This window comes from Schistocerca americana, chromosome 3 (assembly GCF_021461395.2).
Source record: "Schistocerca americana isolate TAMUIC-IGC-003095 chromosome 3, iqSchAmer2.1, whole genome shotgun sequence".
NCBI lineage: Eukaryota > Metazoa > Arthropoda > Insecta > Orthoptera > Acrididae > Schistocerca > Schistocerca americana.
In genome coordinates, this window is record NC_060121.1 from 595,805,363 (window position 1) to 595,820,830 (window position 15,468).

Here is a 15,468-nt window from a genome sequence, read left to right on the forward strand (position 1 = left end):
TATCGTTAAGCTATACTCTGATGAGCCAAAACATTATGACCAGCTACTTAGTAGCTTGTTTGTCCACCTTTGGAATGAAATACGTCTCTGATTCTGCATGTCATCGATCCGACAGTTTCAAAAAATGGCTCTGAGCACTATGGGACTTAACTGCTGAGGGCATCAGTCCCCTAGAACTTAGAACTACTTAATCCTAACTAACCTAACGACATCACACACATCCATGCCAGAGGCAGGATTCGAACCTGTGACCGTAGCGGTCGCGCGGTTCCAGACTGTAGAGCTTAAAACCGCTCAGCCACCCCGGCCGGCTCCTACAGTTTCTTGGTAGGTTTGTGGAGGTATGTTGTAACGGTTAACTCATACAAGAGTGCGTGTGCGCCTGTTCGATGTCTACCCACAGGTCATGTAATTCGCGTAAATAACCGGCCGCCGTTTTGTGTACGCGATGATGGCGCCCAGTAGCGACTCAGATGGGTTCCATAGGATTTGATCTCCGAGATATCATCGTGATTTCAGTGTAACGCTCCTCAGGCCATTGTAGCACGGTTATGACTCCGAGACCCGGACAATTATATTGAAGAAAGACGACGTCAGCGTAGGGAATGACATCAAGAAGTAAGGGATGCAAGTGGTTTGCAACTGTCGGCGTGTCTTCGATTACTACCGCAGGTCCCATCTAAGCGCAGGAGAATGTCTTCCACAGCATAACACTGCTCTCACCACCCTGAGTCCTTGGCGCGCTACAAGTTTCGAGGCGCCGTTCATTTCCACGACGGCGTTTGTGGATTCGCCCACCAACCTAGTGCAGGAAAACAGTGATTTACCCGCATACCAGACACGTTTCCATTGATCAACGATCGAATCCCGATGGTCGCGCACCCACTGCAATGTCCTATTCACTCTCAGTCCATATTCTGTACTCGTTAGACTTCACTCCGTTTAGCAGATCCTGTAATTCTTCTTCACTTTCACTAATGACAGCAATGTCATCAGTGAATCTTATAATTCATATCCTTTCACTTTCAATTTTAATTCCGTTCTTGAAACTTTCTTTTACTTCAGTCATTTCTTCTTCGGTGTATAGATTTAATAGTAGCGGCGAAAGACTACATCCCTGTCTTACACGCTTTTTAATCGGAGTACTTCGTTGTTCGACTCCCACTCTTATTCTTCCCACTTAGTTCTTGAACATATTGTATATTTTTCTGTAACTTACCCCTATTTTTCTCAGATTTTCGAACACCTTGCACCATTTTACACTGTCGAACGCTTTTTCCAGGTCGACAAATCCTATGAACATGTCTTGATTTTTCTTCAAGCTTGTTTCCATTATCAACCGCAACGTCTTAATTGCCTCTCCGGTGCCTTTATCTTTCCTAAAGCCAAACTGATAGTCTCCTGCAGATCTTCAGTTTTCTTTTCCATTCTTCTGTGTAGTATTCTTGTCAGTACTTGGATGCAAGAGCTGTTAAGGTGAATGTGTGATAAATGTCGCTCTTATAGGCTCTTGCAATCTTCGGAATGTTGTGGATGATGTTTTTCCCGAATGTCAGATGGCATATCACGTGACTCATATATTCTACACACAGTCACTTTGTTGCCACTTCCCCAATTATTTAAAAAATTGAGAGGGAATGTTAAATATCCCTTATGACTTATTTTATCTTAAGTCTTCCAAAGCTCTTTTAAATCATGATTCTAACACTGGATCAACGATCTCTTCTAGATCGACTCCGGTTTCTTACTCTATCACGTCATCAGACAGGTCCTCCCCCTCGCAGAGGACTCCAGTGTTCTTTTTCCATCTGTCTTCTCTCACCTCTGCATTCAACACTGTATATCCCACTACACTCTTAATGTTACCACCTTTGCTTTTAATTTTACCGAATTTTGTTTTGACTGCCCTACGTGCTGAGTCAGTCCTTCCGACAACCATTTCTTTTCCGATTGAGTCACATTTTTCCTGCAGCCATTCCATCTTAGCTTCCCTGCTCTCCTTGTTCATTTCGTTTATAAATGATTTGTATGTCTGTACTCCTGAATTTCTCTGAACATTTTTGTACCTCCTTATTTCATCGATCAACTGGAGTACTTCTTGTATTACCCAAGGCTTCTTCGCAGCTACCTTATTTGTACCTGTATTTTTCTTTCGTACTTCCGTGACGTCCATTCCTCTTTAAACGAGCTGCCTACTGAGCTATTCACTATCCCAATATCTATATCCTCAGAGAATGTCAAGCATATCTCCTCATTCCTTAGCACATCCGTTTCCCACCTCATTACGTTTTGATTCTTCCTGGCTAGCTTCTTAAACTTCATTCTACTCTTCACCGTTACTATATTTCGATCTGAGCCTAGAACTGTTCTGGGTACGTCTTACAACCCAGTATCTGATTTCTGAATCTGTTCCTGACCGTGATGTAATCTAACTGAAATCTTCTCGTATATCCCTGCCTTTTCCAAGTATATCTCCTGCTCTTGTGATCCTTAAAAGAGTATTCGCTATTAGTAGCTGAAATCTATTACAGAACTCGATTAAGCTTTCTCCTGTGTCATTTCTAGTAACAAGTTCATATTCTCCCGAACCCCTTTCTTCTACTCCTACCCCTACAACTGCATTTCAATCCCCCATAATTATCAGATTTTAATCTCCCTTTACGTATTGAATTACCCTTTGAATATCCTCGTATACTTCCTGTGTCTCTTCATCTTTGGCTGGCGACGTCGCATGTATGCCTGAACTATTGTCATCGGTGTTGGTTTGCTGTCGGTTCCGATGAGAACAACCCTATCACTGAACTGCTCACAGTGACTGACTCCCTGCCCTGACTTCCTATTCATAACCATTCCTATTCCTGTTATACCATTTTCCGGTGCTGTTGATGTTACTCTGTACTCATCTAGTCAGAAATCCTTGTCTTCTCTCCATTTCACATCACTTACCCCAATATATCTAGACTGAGCTTTAGCATTTCCGTTCTCACGTTTTCTAGCCTGCATACCACGTTCAAACTTCTGAAGTTCCTCACGCCGACTATTAGGACGTTATCCTTAGTTAGCCATTCAATATTTTTCTCATGGTCACCCTCCCGGTGATCCGAATGAGGAACTAGTCAGGTTCTTTTTCCATTGGGAAGATCATCATATCATCGTGACACTTTTTCAGTTACTGGTCACACGCTATGTAGCCTTTTTTTCAGAAATTAATCAGTGGTGAGGTTTGAATCCGGGACTGATGACGCTTTGATTAGTAAGCAAAGACACTATCCCTTTTTTATCTCAATTTGCGCGTTACTGTACTCTGTATTAGTTCGGGGCAGACGTCCCATGGCCATGGCACCCGCTCAAGTGTATCGTTGATCCATTCCCTAAGACTTTTTTTTTTTTAATTACAGAAGGCAGTCAACCCTCTGACTGAACACGCTGAGCTACCGTACCGGTTCCCTACACCACAGGTCATGCTGTAGAGGTCTACACTATATCATACTGCCCGAAGAGGCTTACTCATCCGCAAATTTAGCATATCATCTGATAGATATTCCATCGAGCCTGGAGATTTGTTCGGTTTTAACGATTTCCGCTGTTTGTCAACACCGCTGACAATAACACTTATTTCGCTTATATTTTCAGTGGTACGAGGATTAAATAGGGGGAACACTCCTAGGTTTTCCTTTGTAAAGGAATATTTGAAAACGTAGTTAAGCATTTGTACTTTTGTTTTGCTACTCTTAATTTCAGTTTCTGTCTCATCCACGAGTGACTGGACGCTAACCTTTGTGGTACTAGGAGCCTTTAAATACGATCATAATTTCCTTTTCTGTGATAGATCATTAATAACATTCTACTACGGAGGTGATTGAGGACTTAACGTATTTGTCTGTAGCCCTGCGCTTTGTCTTATATCTATTATGCAGTAGACTGCGTTTTTTCAGAAGTTCCTCTACAGTGACAATACACCACGGAGAATCTCCCTCATCATGAACTGTTCTACTGCCTGCGTAACTATCCAGCGCAACTTGATCCGTGGTTCCTCTTCGTGTTCTTGTCCTGTGCTAAAAGTTTCAGCTTTTCATTGAGATATGACACTACTGCTTTGTTATCTAGATTGTTGAACATGTACATCTTTCTCCTTGTTTTAGTTGGCCTTTATACTTTGGTAATCATAATTGCCACAATCCACCTCATGGTCACTGATACCACTTTTGATGTGGACATCCTCAAAGAGGACAAATCTATTTATTGACTTAATTTGTAATAATTTTCATAGTGAGTGGCATTTCGAGCTACGTGTCCTAGGTAGTTTTCAGAGAAGGCATTTAGTAATGTTCCGCAGGTTGTCTTATCATGCCTGCCGTTAGCAAACCTGTAATTTTCCCAACTGGTTGTTGAACAATTAAAATCTCCACTGATAAATACAGTGTGATTGGGGAAATTACGTACAAGTGAACTGGATTTTCTCTAAAGCTTTCGGTTACGTCAAGAGGATCCAACAGTTTTGTGCACACTGCTGATAATGAATCTTGCCCAAACAACCTCTAATGCAGCTTCAATTTCTAACTAGGTGGATTTGGCTTTCTTTCCTAATGCGACAAATACTCCACCTCCATTTCCCATCAGCTTATCCTTTCGATGTACATTTAAGTTATCCCTAAAAATCTCACTGCTACCAACTCCACGTTTTAACTAGCTTTCTGACCTAGTATTACGTGAGCTTCTCCGCATTTCAGGAGCGCTCCAAAATCTACCACTTTGTGGCGAATGCTTCGACATTTATGTACTAGGAATTTTTATACTATCGCCTGAGGGAGACATTCATTTGGATTTTACACAAATACTCCCGGGTCTCCCATAGCTGTCGCTATCAGGACTGCATGGAGGGTAGCCTAATCTAAAAATCTCATGTGTGCACACCACCCATAGTTCACCAACTGGGTATCAGTCTCTGATATGTAGTGCACATCTGACCCATTTACGGGTACCGTACAGTTTCCAACTCTGTGACTCAAGTCTGGTAACTCGTAGCCCAGCTTGCCCAGAACCTTCGAAGTTTCTGGTTCAGTCCTTCCACTCGACTTGTAACCATGGAGCCACCATAGGTTCATCTTCATCTACATGTACATCATATTCCGGAAGCCACCTAAAGGTGCGTGGTGGGGGGATATTCTCCCCCCCCCCCCCTTACTCTATTTCACTTGCGAATGGCGAGTGGAAGGATGATTGTCGGTAAGCCGCTGTTTGGCTCTCTTTAATTTTTTCGTCATGGTCATTTCGTGAGATGTGATTGGAAGGGATTAATATGTCGACCGGCTCTTCCCAGAAAGTTCTCTCTCGAAATTTCAGTAGTAGACCTCTCCATGACGCACAACGCCTGTCTTGTAATGCCTGCAGTGGAGTTTGTTGAGCATCTCGGTACCGCTCTCGCACTGACTATGAGGACAGTGCGCAATTCATGAGCTTCGTTGAAACTCCATGCGCAAGGTTCAAATGGCTCTGAGCACTATGGGACTTAACTTCTGAGGTCATCAGTCCCCTATAACTTAGAAATACTTAAACCTAACTAACCTAAGGGCATCACACACATCCGTGCGCAATGCAGGATTCGAACCCGCGACCGTAGCCGTCGCGCACTTCCAGACTATAGCGCCTCGAACCGCTCGGCCACATTGTCCGGCAATGCGCAAGGGTAGTCTTCTCAGCCTTCTCTGCCAGTTACTGAAACGATCAAAATATGACCACGGACCCCAGATAAAACACATCGTTTGTTCAATAACTACATGTAAAACAGTAAATCAACTGAACTATCTTCTCCTCTACCTTACATTACAATAGGACGTACGTTATTAATTAAAACGCACATAATATACACATATGCCTTCTTATGAAACAATAAAAAATTCGTTAAGTAAATAGATAACAATGACAAGCTTAAATGAAGCGTCTTTCCATGCTCAACATCTTGTTGCCTGTGGAATCTACATTAGTTGCACCGCTTTTAAATTATGAATGATTTTCATTCATGTCATTTTAGAATTCAATAAAATATATACTATATCGACCTTCAATTTTGTATTACATGGATTAAGAGAAACACAATCTGAGTACCTAATGCTGACTTCATGCTACGTGTAACTGATATGGGTTTTCATAATCATAAATTAATTAAATTTGCTATGACTCTCATTACGAAAGAGTACCTGAAGGGTAAGTATCTCTCACGCTCGCGTTTGTGTGCGTTTTGTGTGTGTGTGTGTGTGTGTGTGTGTGTGTATGTGTGTGTATGTGTGTGTGTGTGTGTGTGTGTGTGTGTAATTTTACTTAATGTTCAATAATATTCATAACTGCAAGTGCATGTATCTTATGTCATAACTGTCATATGATCATGAACTGAAGTTCATTGAGCTGGTCTCGTCGCTGCGATGTCTTTGGCATATTTGGTTTCTGTGTTTTATGATCGTACCTTATGAAACAGAAATTCAATGATACTATTCCAGTGGTATTCCTACAGGTGCACAGTGTCCGCTGTTATGGTCGCTGTCCCCAGCTCCGTGCACTTAACAAGCGCCATATCCCTTGCACTGGATTGAAAGTCCACTGTACTCCACCTGTTGAGGTCGCCTGCTGCTCTGGTCTAGCCACTGCCGTTTGCTTACCCTTTCCCTTCTTACATGCACGAGGCGACAGATCTCACCCAATACAGATATATAAGTAAACGTTTATTGGACGGTTGTGGATCTTATTTGTATTTCTGAGGAGACCTTGTATGACAAAATGATGTTACTATTGTTGTGTTTAATCATGAATTCAGTCATGAAAGGGACTGCAAGCCTGTACTGGTACATAACCTGTTCCTCTCCAATTGCACAAAGAAAACTGTATAGTTCAGAGTTCGCACTGGTCACTTTGATCTCCATTAGCAGTGCCACAATCCAGCAGTCTATGAGCCATAGCTGTGAGCGATTGCAACCAGGAAACTAGGTGACTATCTTATGATAAGGAATTGTACGCCAACATACAAACATGCGCCATCATTTAAACCTATACTGCTCAAGCAACAGCAAAGTTTGTGATGGTGGGAACTTTGTAGAACCTCTGTTACTTTCTCCACTCCTGCATTCCCCTTTCCTGTTCTACTCTCGAATGGTGCGAGGGCAGAACGTTTGTTGGTAATTCGTTGTATGAGTTCGAATCTCTCTTGATTCAGCACTTCTGAGAAGCTTTCGCGCTTGCTAAATGAACCCATGACGAAAACTGCTCTTTCTTGGATCTGATCCTCTGTGGATATTTTCTGTTTCTTATATCAGTCCTACCTCTTAAGTGTCCCAGACAAAGAGCACTATCCGAGTATCGACTAACCTATGGTTTTGTAAGCTCTTTTCTTCGTAGATGGACTAAACTTCTTGTGGGTTTGTCCTAATGAATCGGACATCCACCTTTCCTACGCATAGTTTCATACGATTTTTCCATTTTAAACTACTCAGTGTGTGTTTTCCTAGATATGTAATAGATTCAACTGCTTCGAGTCATTGTTCGGCAATCATGTAATCAATCAATCATTAGCGGTAGCTACCGCATATTTGCTTATAAGGGAATCGACAGCTGTAACCTGATGGTAAGAAGAAAAACTTTAAACAGTATGACTGTCACTGATTGCCTGGAGTCAACAGTTATCGTTTATCAGCACACTATGAACCGATTTTTTAAATTTTTTTATGAAACTAGCATTGTAGAACGAACAATAATAACTCAGTCTGTGCTTCTTTTCAGCTTGTAATAACCACTAAAGCTGTGGAAGCTTTGACTGCTAGATATGGGACGCAGTACACATTCGGGAGCATAGTGGATACTATCTGTAAGTATAAAAATAAATAATCTCTTAAAAGAAACAGACAATACAATAAATTTGAGGTTATCATGAGATTGACGACCGCTACAGTTCAGAAACATGTAAGCAATTTGCTACAAATATATAAGTAGATGTATTAACTTCTATATGATAAAAGGGAGAAAATTACATTCTTTTGGGCTTGTGGGTGGTAAGAATTAGTCTGAATGAGATTAACAGCCCAGGTGATAATTCTAATAACATCAACACCATACATCATAGTAAGATCCAGGAAATTAATGCCATATTGTTTTTACAAATCCTTAGTGAAGGTATTAATATGGGCTAACATTGCTCTGTTCCTTATGTGTTAGGTATAACTGACAGAAGTGAAATACACATGGTGTAATAACAAATGTTTATTTATTGACTGTGAACGAGACTCAGTACAGCTTGTCAGGACGAATGTTGTCACAACTTGATTACAAACGAGATGTCGATGCCTAACTGATACCACGATGAAATGCACGAACATCGAAGTGGCGACGACCAGTCAAGTGCCGTGGAGACACACCTGTGTCTGCACGAGACTATGAGCTCACTCATGAACAGTCAACCGCTGAGCAGCCGGATGCAGAACTGGCACAGTCCCACGAGGTAGTGGCTTGTGGGCAGTCAAGACACAGTTCAGCAAAGCAGGCCCTCGGGACTGGCTCACACCTGAGGCTACACAGCACTGTCTGACGGCAGTAGGTGGATCCGTAGTGTACACTCGACGGCGGCTGATGGTCAGCCTGGAGCCCAGAGCGACACTGGCTCCCGCGGGACTGAGCAATGACCTAGCTACTATCCGCGGGAGACTACAGATGCAGTGTCAACTGGACAGGTGACCACAAAGACGCACATAGATGCCTGTGACTGTAGCGCTGTTAACCGCGACCTGCACACAACGTATCGACGTAGCTCGCGCCTCCAGAGGCTGTGGCGGCTGCACGACGCTTGCGGTAAACAGCTCAGTCACTCTTGTGTTGACAACCTCCAAGGTTAGGTACGCTCCATACCTGGCGGGTGAAGCATATCCGTGAGTGCGGTGGCCGAATATGCAGGATCACAGCCCTGCATCAACGTATAAAAGGGTTGTGCATTGGTGGTGCTGTAAGTTGTACTCAGGTGATTTATGTGAGAAGGTTTCTGACGTGATTACAGCTGTACGACCTGAATTAACAGACTTTGAACGCGGAATGTTAGTTGGAGCAAGATGAATGGAACATTCCATTTCGGAAATTGTAGGGAAGTTAATATTCCGAGATCCATAGTGTGTCGAGAATACCAAATTTCAGCCATTTCCTGTCACTATGGGCAGTGCAGTGGCCGAGGCCTTCGCTTGACGACCGAGAGCAGTGGCGTTTGTGTAGTGTTGTCACTGCTAACAGACGAGCAACAGAGTGTGAAATAACCGCAGACATCAATGTGGGACGTACGACGAACGTATCCGTTAAGACAGTGCGGCTAAATCTTGCGTTAATGGGTTATGGCAGCAAACGACCGACGCGAGTCGCTTTGCTAATAACACAGGTCACGGCTTAACCCGTTGGAACCTAGACGACTGGAAACCCTTGGCCTGATCAGACGAGCCTCAGTTTCAGTTGGTAAGAGCCTGTTGTATGGCTCGAGTGTGGCGAAGACCACACGAAGTCATAGACCCAAGTTATCAACAGGGCACTGTTCAAGCTAGTGGTGGCTCCATCGTAGTTTGCACTGTGTTCACATGGAATGGACTGGGTCCTCTGATCAAACTGCGCCGATCATTGATGGAAAATGGTTATGTTTGGCTACTTGGAGACCATTTGCAGCCATTCACGGACTATGTTCCCATACAAAGATGGAATTTTTATGAATCACAATGCCTCATGTCACAGGGCCACAATTTTTTGCGTTTGGCTTGAAGAACATTCCACACATTAGAGCGAATTATTCGGCCACGGATATCGCCTGACATGATTCCAATCGATCATTTACAGGATTAATGGAGAGACCAGTTCGTGCACAGTATCCTTCACTGGCAACACTTTGCCAGCTGTAGAAGGCAATGCAGGCAGCATGGTTACATATATCTGCAGGGAACTTTTAACGGCTTGTTAAGTCCATGCCACGCTGAGTTTCTTCACTATGTAGAGAATAAGGCGGCCAGACACAATATTAGGAGGTATCGCATGGCTTTGAATTTTGTCACCTAAGTGTAACATAAAAGTCATTGACTCTATAATCAGCACTAATGTGTCATCCACACGTCTTGCATGATATTCAGTTTTATCAACTATAGTGAGAAACTTACGCAAGAAGTAAAAGTTTTACTAAGAAACTAAGTAGAAACATGGATGCACATTTGTTTCACTTAAATAAAATCTGCGGCATCGAGCACACCCCGTGGTGTCAGGTGACATGAGATGCATGTTGGTGCCTTATCAGTGTCATTCCATTTGCTGCTATAGTTCAATCCTTTTATCTTGGCGGCTCGCGCATGCCCGCCCAGACGCGGGAGATTGCTGCGTTGCCAGTTGCACACGACACACGCGCCAATATAAGCAGCACCATAGTATAGCATAGTTCGCAAGCTTACGTTTAGGGGGAAGCGCGCAGTTCATGAAGTAAAGCCACCACGGCCGCATTAACCCTTTCGCTGCTACAAAGACGTGCTCCCTGCAATCCGCGCCGTGCGCGATTTTGTCACTGCACTGCTCGCCTGTGCAGACACATCGTGTTCAGTCTGCTTTGACACCCTTATCATTCGATTCCAGAAAAGCTATTTGGCCCAAAAATTTGATTTTTACTCATCTTCTTGACTGATACCTTCCCCCCATAAATGACTTAATTTTGTTTCGATGTTCAACGCAGTTATTATGCAGCATTAAATATAGTAAACCATTGCACGAAATTTTGAAGAGTTTGCAGAGGTAAAAGTCCATAGAGTATACTTTTCGTATGGTCGATTTTAGTTGCCAAAATGTTGAGAATGAAATGTGGACAAGATACTTAAATTTCATATTAAGTTTACTGTATAACAATATCTCATTTAAGTACCACAAAGATGTCGTATGTAACATTGAGAAATATTCCATCTTCCATGACTGTAACAAAAATTTTATATGCACTGAGCATGTTTGGCTTTATTTTAAAGCACTTCAATCAATCAAAAGGAAGTAGACAAAATAATTTAAACAAGACTGTGGACTTACAAAAACATTAGGACTTGAATATACCGTCTATCTGTGAAGTGCTCTGAGCTATGTCAAATATAATTTTTGTGTGTGGCACACACAAACATCATTTATTTGCTAAAACACTGATCAGCCAACACAAACGTTGAATATTGTGTTACCGCAGCACAAAACTACAAAAGGTGACTTGGCAATGGAGGAGACAAAATACTGTCCACTGAAGATGCTTCAAAAGAGAGAAACACATCTGGTCTAAATAAGTCGCTTATTACAGTTGCAGAAGAGGAATATATTTCAGTACCATTGGTAAAACTGCGACTGTGGAACAAAAATAAGAAAGAGAACATGAGTACCATTGAGTATGTGCCGTACCTTTCATTGATTGAAGTGCTTTAAAATAAAGCCAAAGGCATCCGGCGTAAATAAAACTTTTATTACAGTCGCTAAAGACGGAATATTTCTCAATATTACATACGACACCTATGTGGTACTTAAATTAAGTGAGATATTGCTATACAGTAAATTTTATATGAAATATAGGTATCTTGTCCACATTTCAATCTCAACATTGTGGCAACTAAAATCGACCATACGGAAAGTATACGCTATGGACTTCTACCTCTGCAAACTCTTAAAAATTTCGTGCGATGGTTTACTACATTTAATGCTGCATAATAACTGTATTGAACATCGAAACAAAATTAAGTCATTTATGGTGGGAAGGTATCAGTCAAGAAGACTTGTAAAAATCTAATTTTTGGGCCAAATAGTTATTGTGAAGTCGAATGATAAGTGTGTCAAAGCAGTGGGAACACCATGTGTCTGCACAGGTGAGGAGTGCAGTGATGACAAAATCGCGCACAGCGCGGAATGTGGGGAGCACATGTCTGCAGCAGCGAAAGGGTTAATTAAGAGACAAAGCACTAGGAATTTCAAAAAATTGCATTCAAACGAATATAATTCGTGACGTAAAGCACTTTGATATTGTTTTTGAATAATGAAAGTATTAAGCACTGCACAATGTTCGAACTCATAACCTTTCGCGTAGAAGCCCAACACATTAACCGTTGCGCTAACACAGCTCGTCTAACTAGAACACGCCATGAGGACTCTAAGGCATCATGCAAAATACTGACAAACACTGTTGGTATGACTATGAATAACTCACGCTTCGTCGAAGTACAATAGGAAATAAACAATTACCGCTGCTCTTTATTGTGAAAAAGCGGTTCGTGAGATTGATACGAACTCCTTTCCTTGCTATCGCCTGAATTAGGAGTCTTATTGCTTGTTTGGTTTAGTAAATTAATAGAATATGAAGCAATTGGTACAAACAATACTTTTTCCAAGCTTTCTATAAAATAAAGTCTGCTATCAAGACATTGCATTTCTTCTGTTACTTTATAGATGACTGAACGTTTCTAAAACTGAAGACACTCATCCATGCTCTGCACTGCAGTCGAGATCTGGCAACGTCATTCTCTGTTCATTGGCTGACTGTGTTTTGTGACGTCAGATGCGCAGAGCGAACCTAAACTCGGCCGCCAACATAAATGATGCGCACTTTAGGTAACTCACTTCAGCTACTTTCCTATGTGCCTTAACAAATCAGGATGCTACTGTGGCATATTCGAAGTCACAGCACATGTAATATTTCACACCATATCTGCTGGGTGATAATCATACCTAGGCACAATGGTGTATAATAAATACATGGAAGAAAAAGTTAACAACGAAGCCATTGAACCAGTTAGTACCTTTCTTGTGCTTAAAGTAGCTAAGGAAAACCTTTAGATGAACAGAAAAAAAATGAAAATGACATGGAGCATTTTGGTAACATAAATAGAATGTGGATGACTCATCCTCTGATAAGAAAGCCTGTAGTCTTGCCATAGGGACTATGGCTGATAATGTAGACATTGTGGGTTCAACGTATCCACTGTTTAAAATTCAGAATAAAAGTCATACATAATGGCAGCCAAAGACTTCCAGTATGAGACTGTTGTGCTAATATCCGTGTATAAGGCAGAGGAGTGGATAAAAGTTCAAGGGACTGTCTTCCCCATGGGGCGGAAAACTGCTCCTAAAAGAGTGAAAACTCAGCGATGATCAACGGCATCAGAACGCATAAGGCGCTCGAAGCCACTGAATCAAAGGGATATAGGGGGAGTCCACAGTAAATGGGTTGTAATTGAAAATGTGTCATTACGATTTATCCATTGGCAAAAGATTCCACATTAGTTTCCCACAGAAATGAGTGCCAATGGGTTAAGTGGCTATGACACAAAGATTGAATAACTACCGATTGGACAATGCTCTACAAGTCATACTAAAGTTTGAAAATGTTAGGAAAACTACAAAATCTGAAAAGGGAAAAGCAATGGCTCAGTGCCAACATGTAGGGGACAAGTGGAGTGAAACAGGAAGAAATGTAAGTACTGCAGGTCAGATGACTGTAGCATTACATCAACAGCAGCAAAAAATGGTATAATGGGAGTAGGATTCATTATGAATAGGAATAATATGGCAGAGTGTTGCCACATTTGACAGATCATGAAAACCAAAATTCTGTTAAAGAGCCACAAGAGGGGGAAGTATGCTTGCACGTGAGACACAAGATAAGTCCAGCAGAGTAGTATATGACTGGGGTTTCTGGACCAAAGAGGATATTTTTTTTATTTCTTGATACAAAACCAAAATTTTATATTTGTCATTTCCCCCATTCAAAATTTATCTATATCTATCAATCAAATTTTTATTTATTTAGAAACTAAAAGTCTAGTAACTATTTTTCATTATAAATAGATTCTCCCGTTTGTGTTATCTACATCCATGAACGAAATTTTCATTCACTTAAAAAATAAAAATGTAATTAATTTTTTTCCTTTGATAAGAAGCACTCCAAGATCGTGTTTATGTATATCCATGAAGAAAATTTTCATTTAATTCAAAATTAAGATTCTAATATATTTTTCTGTATGTAAGTAAATTCTGTTAGACCTCATATATCTATATCATTGATTGAAATTTTGAAAGAAAACTCAATGGTACATTTCAAATGTAAATATTTCAACTTTTTAAAAAGATTAATTTTTTGCAATCAATAAATGCAAAGCCAAATCTACTTTGAAAATGAGCTATTTCAAATCTTAAAGAATTATTCTAAATAGAAATGTGGATTAAGTTATACTGATTTAGAAAATTGTTGTAAGTAAAAGGGCCATTCAAATGCAACTAGAAGAGATCTACAGGAATTATTTGATTATTTTACTATAAGAGTAATGAAGAAGTGAGAACTAAAACACAAAAATATAAATGAATAATTTGTAAATTACGAAAATTACAAAATTACTGTGAACTTAATGAAGAAAAATTAAAACACTCTCATTCCAAAATTGTATCGATAATATTAATAATATGAGTAATATTTTTTAAAAACTATAATGGAACTTCATGAAATCTGTGAAACAAAAAATTTAATGAATTATCCCCAATTCAATAAACAATAACTAAATGATCTTATCAAATAATCAGATAACAATATTAATAATAATGATAATGAACTGAATTAAAAATCTTTAAATTCCATTTGTAAAATCCATAAAACAAAAAATTGCAGTAAAACTCAAAACTTGATGAAAAACAATTTATCTATCTTATTACAAGATCTGAGGGTAATATTAACAATATGAAGAAGTTTTGAAAACATTAACAGAAAAATATGTCTGGAATCAATTTTCTAGACGATTTCAAACTTTTAAAATCACCTCAGCGAATTACAAGAAAAACTTCTGCCTTAAATCGAGGATAACAACTAACAAAATTAATAATGCTGATAATATTGTTAAAACCCAAGAATTTTTTAATCATACTAAAGAGAAGTAACCAATAAATTTACAAATACTTTAATCACGAAGAATAGCTATTAAGGTTAATATGAAATTATACTGAATTTTTATAAATCACAAGAATATAATTTTATAACAAGTAATAAAATTTTATAACAGCTGCTTTAGAAGGTTGTTATCAAACAACAACAAATAAAATTTAACTGCAGTGGAAGAAATTCAAAGAAAAATCAGGTTATTTCTCAATTTTACATAAATAGTCAAGAATTAAAGATTAAAAGGCACAATCCATTTTTGGTTCTTCTTATATCGATTCAGCAAAAACTGTAATTAATCCAAAAACACAGATGAGTAACGTTCTCCTTATTCAATATAATCAGATTTATGTCCACTAAATGATCAGGTTGAAAGTTTTAAAAATCATAACAATATTGTGTATAATTAGATGAAATTTTTGAAAAGGGGAAAAATAATTTACTGTTTATTTAACAGGTATTCCAACATTGGCAAAGAAGACAGATATTTCAATGAATGTTTACACAATGAAAAATTTATTGTGAATCCTTTTTACCATAAA

The 15,468-nt window shown here is 39.8% G+C and overlaps 1 protein-coding gene across 1 annotated transcript in view; it reads left to right on the forward strand.

The window, feature by feature from the left end:
* Positions 1 to 15,468, forward strand: part of LOC124607168 (zinc carboxypeptidase-like) — a 149,484-nt gene that overhangs the window by 113,690 nt on the left and 20,326 nt on the right. The window contains exon 9 of the mRNA XM_047139382.1: positions 7,768 to 7,852. Coding sequence (XP_046995338.1) covers positions 7,768 to 7,852 — 85 coding nt within the window. The remainder of the gene's footprint in view (positions 1 to 7,767; positions 7,853 to 15,468) is intronic.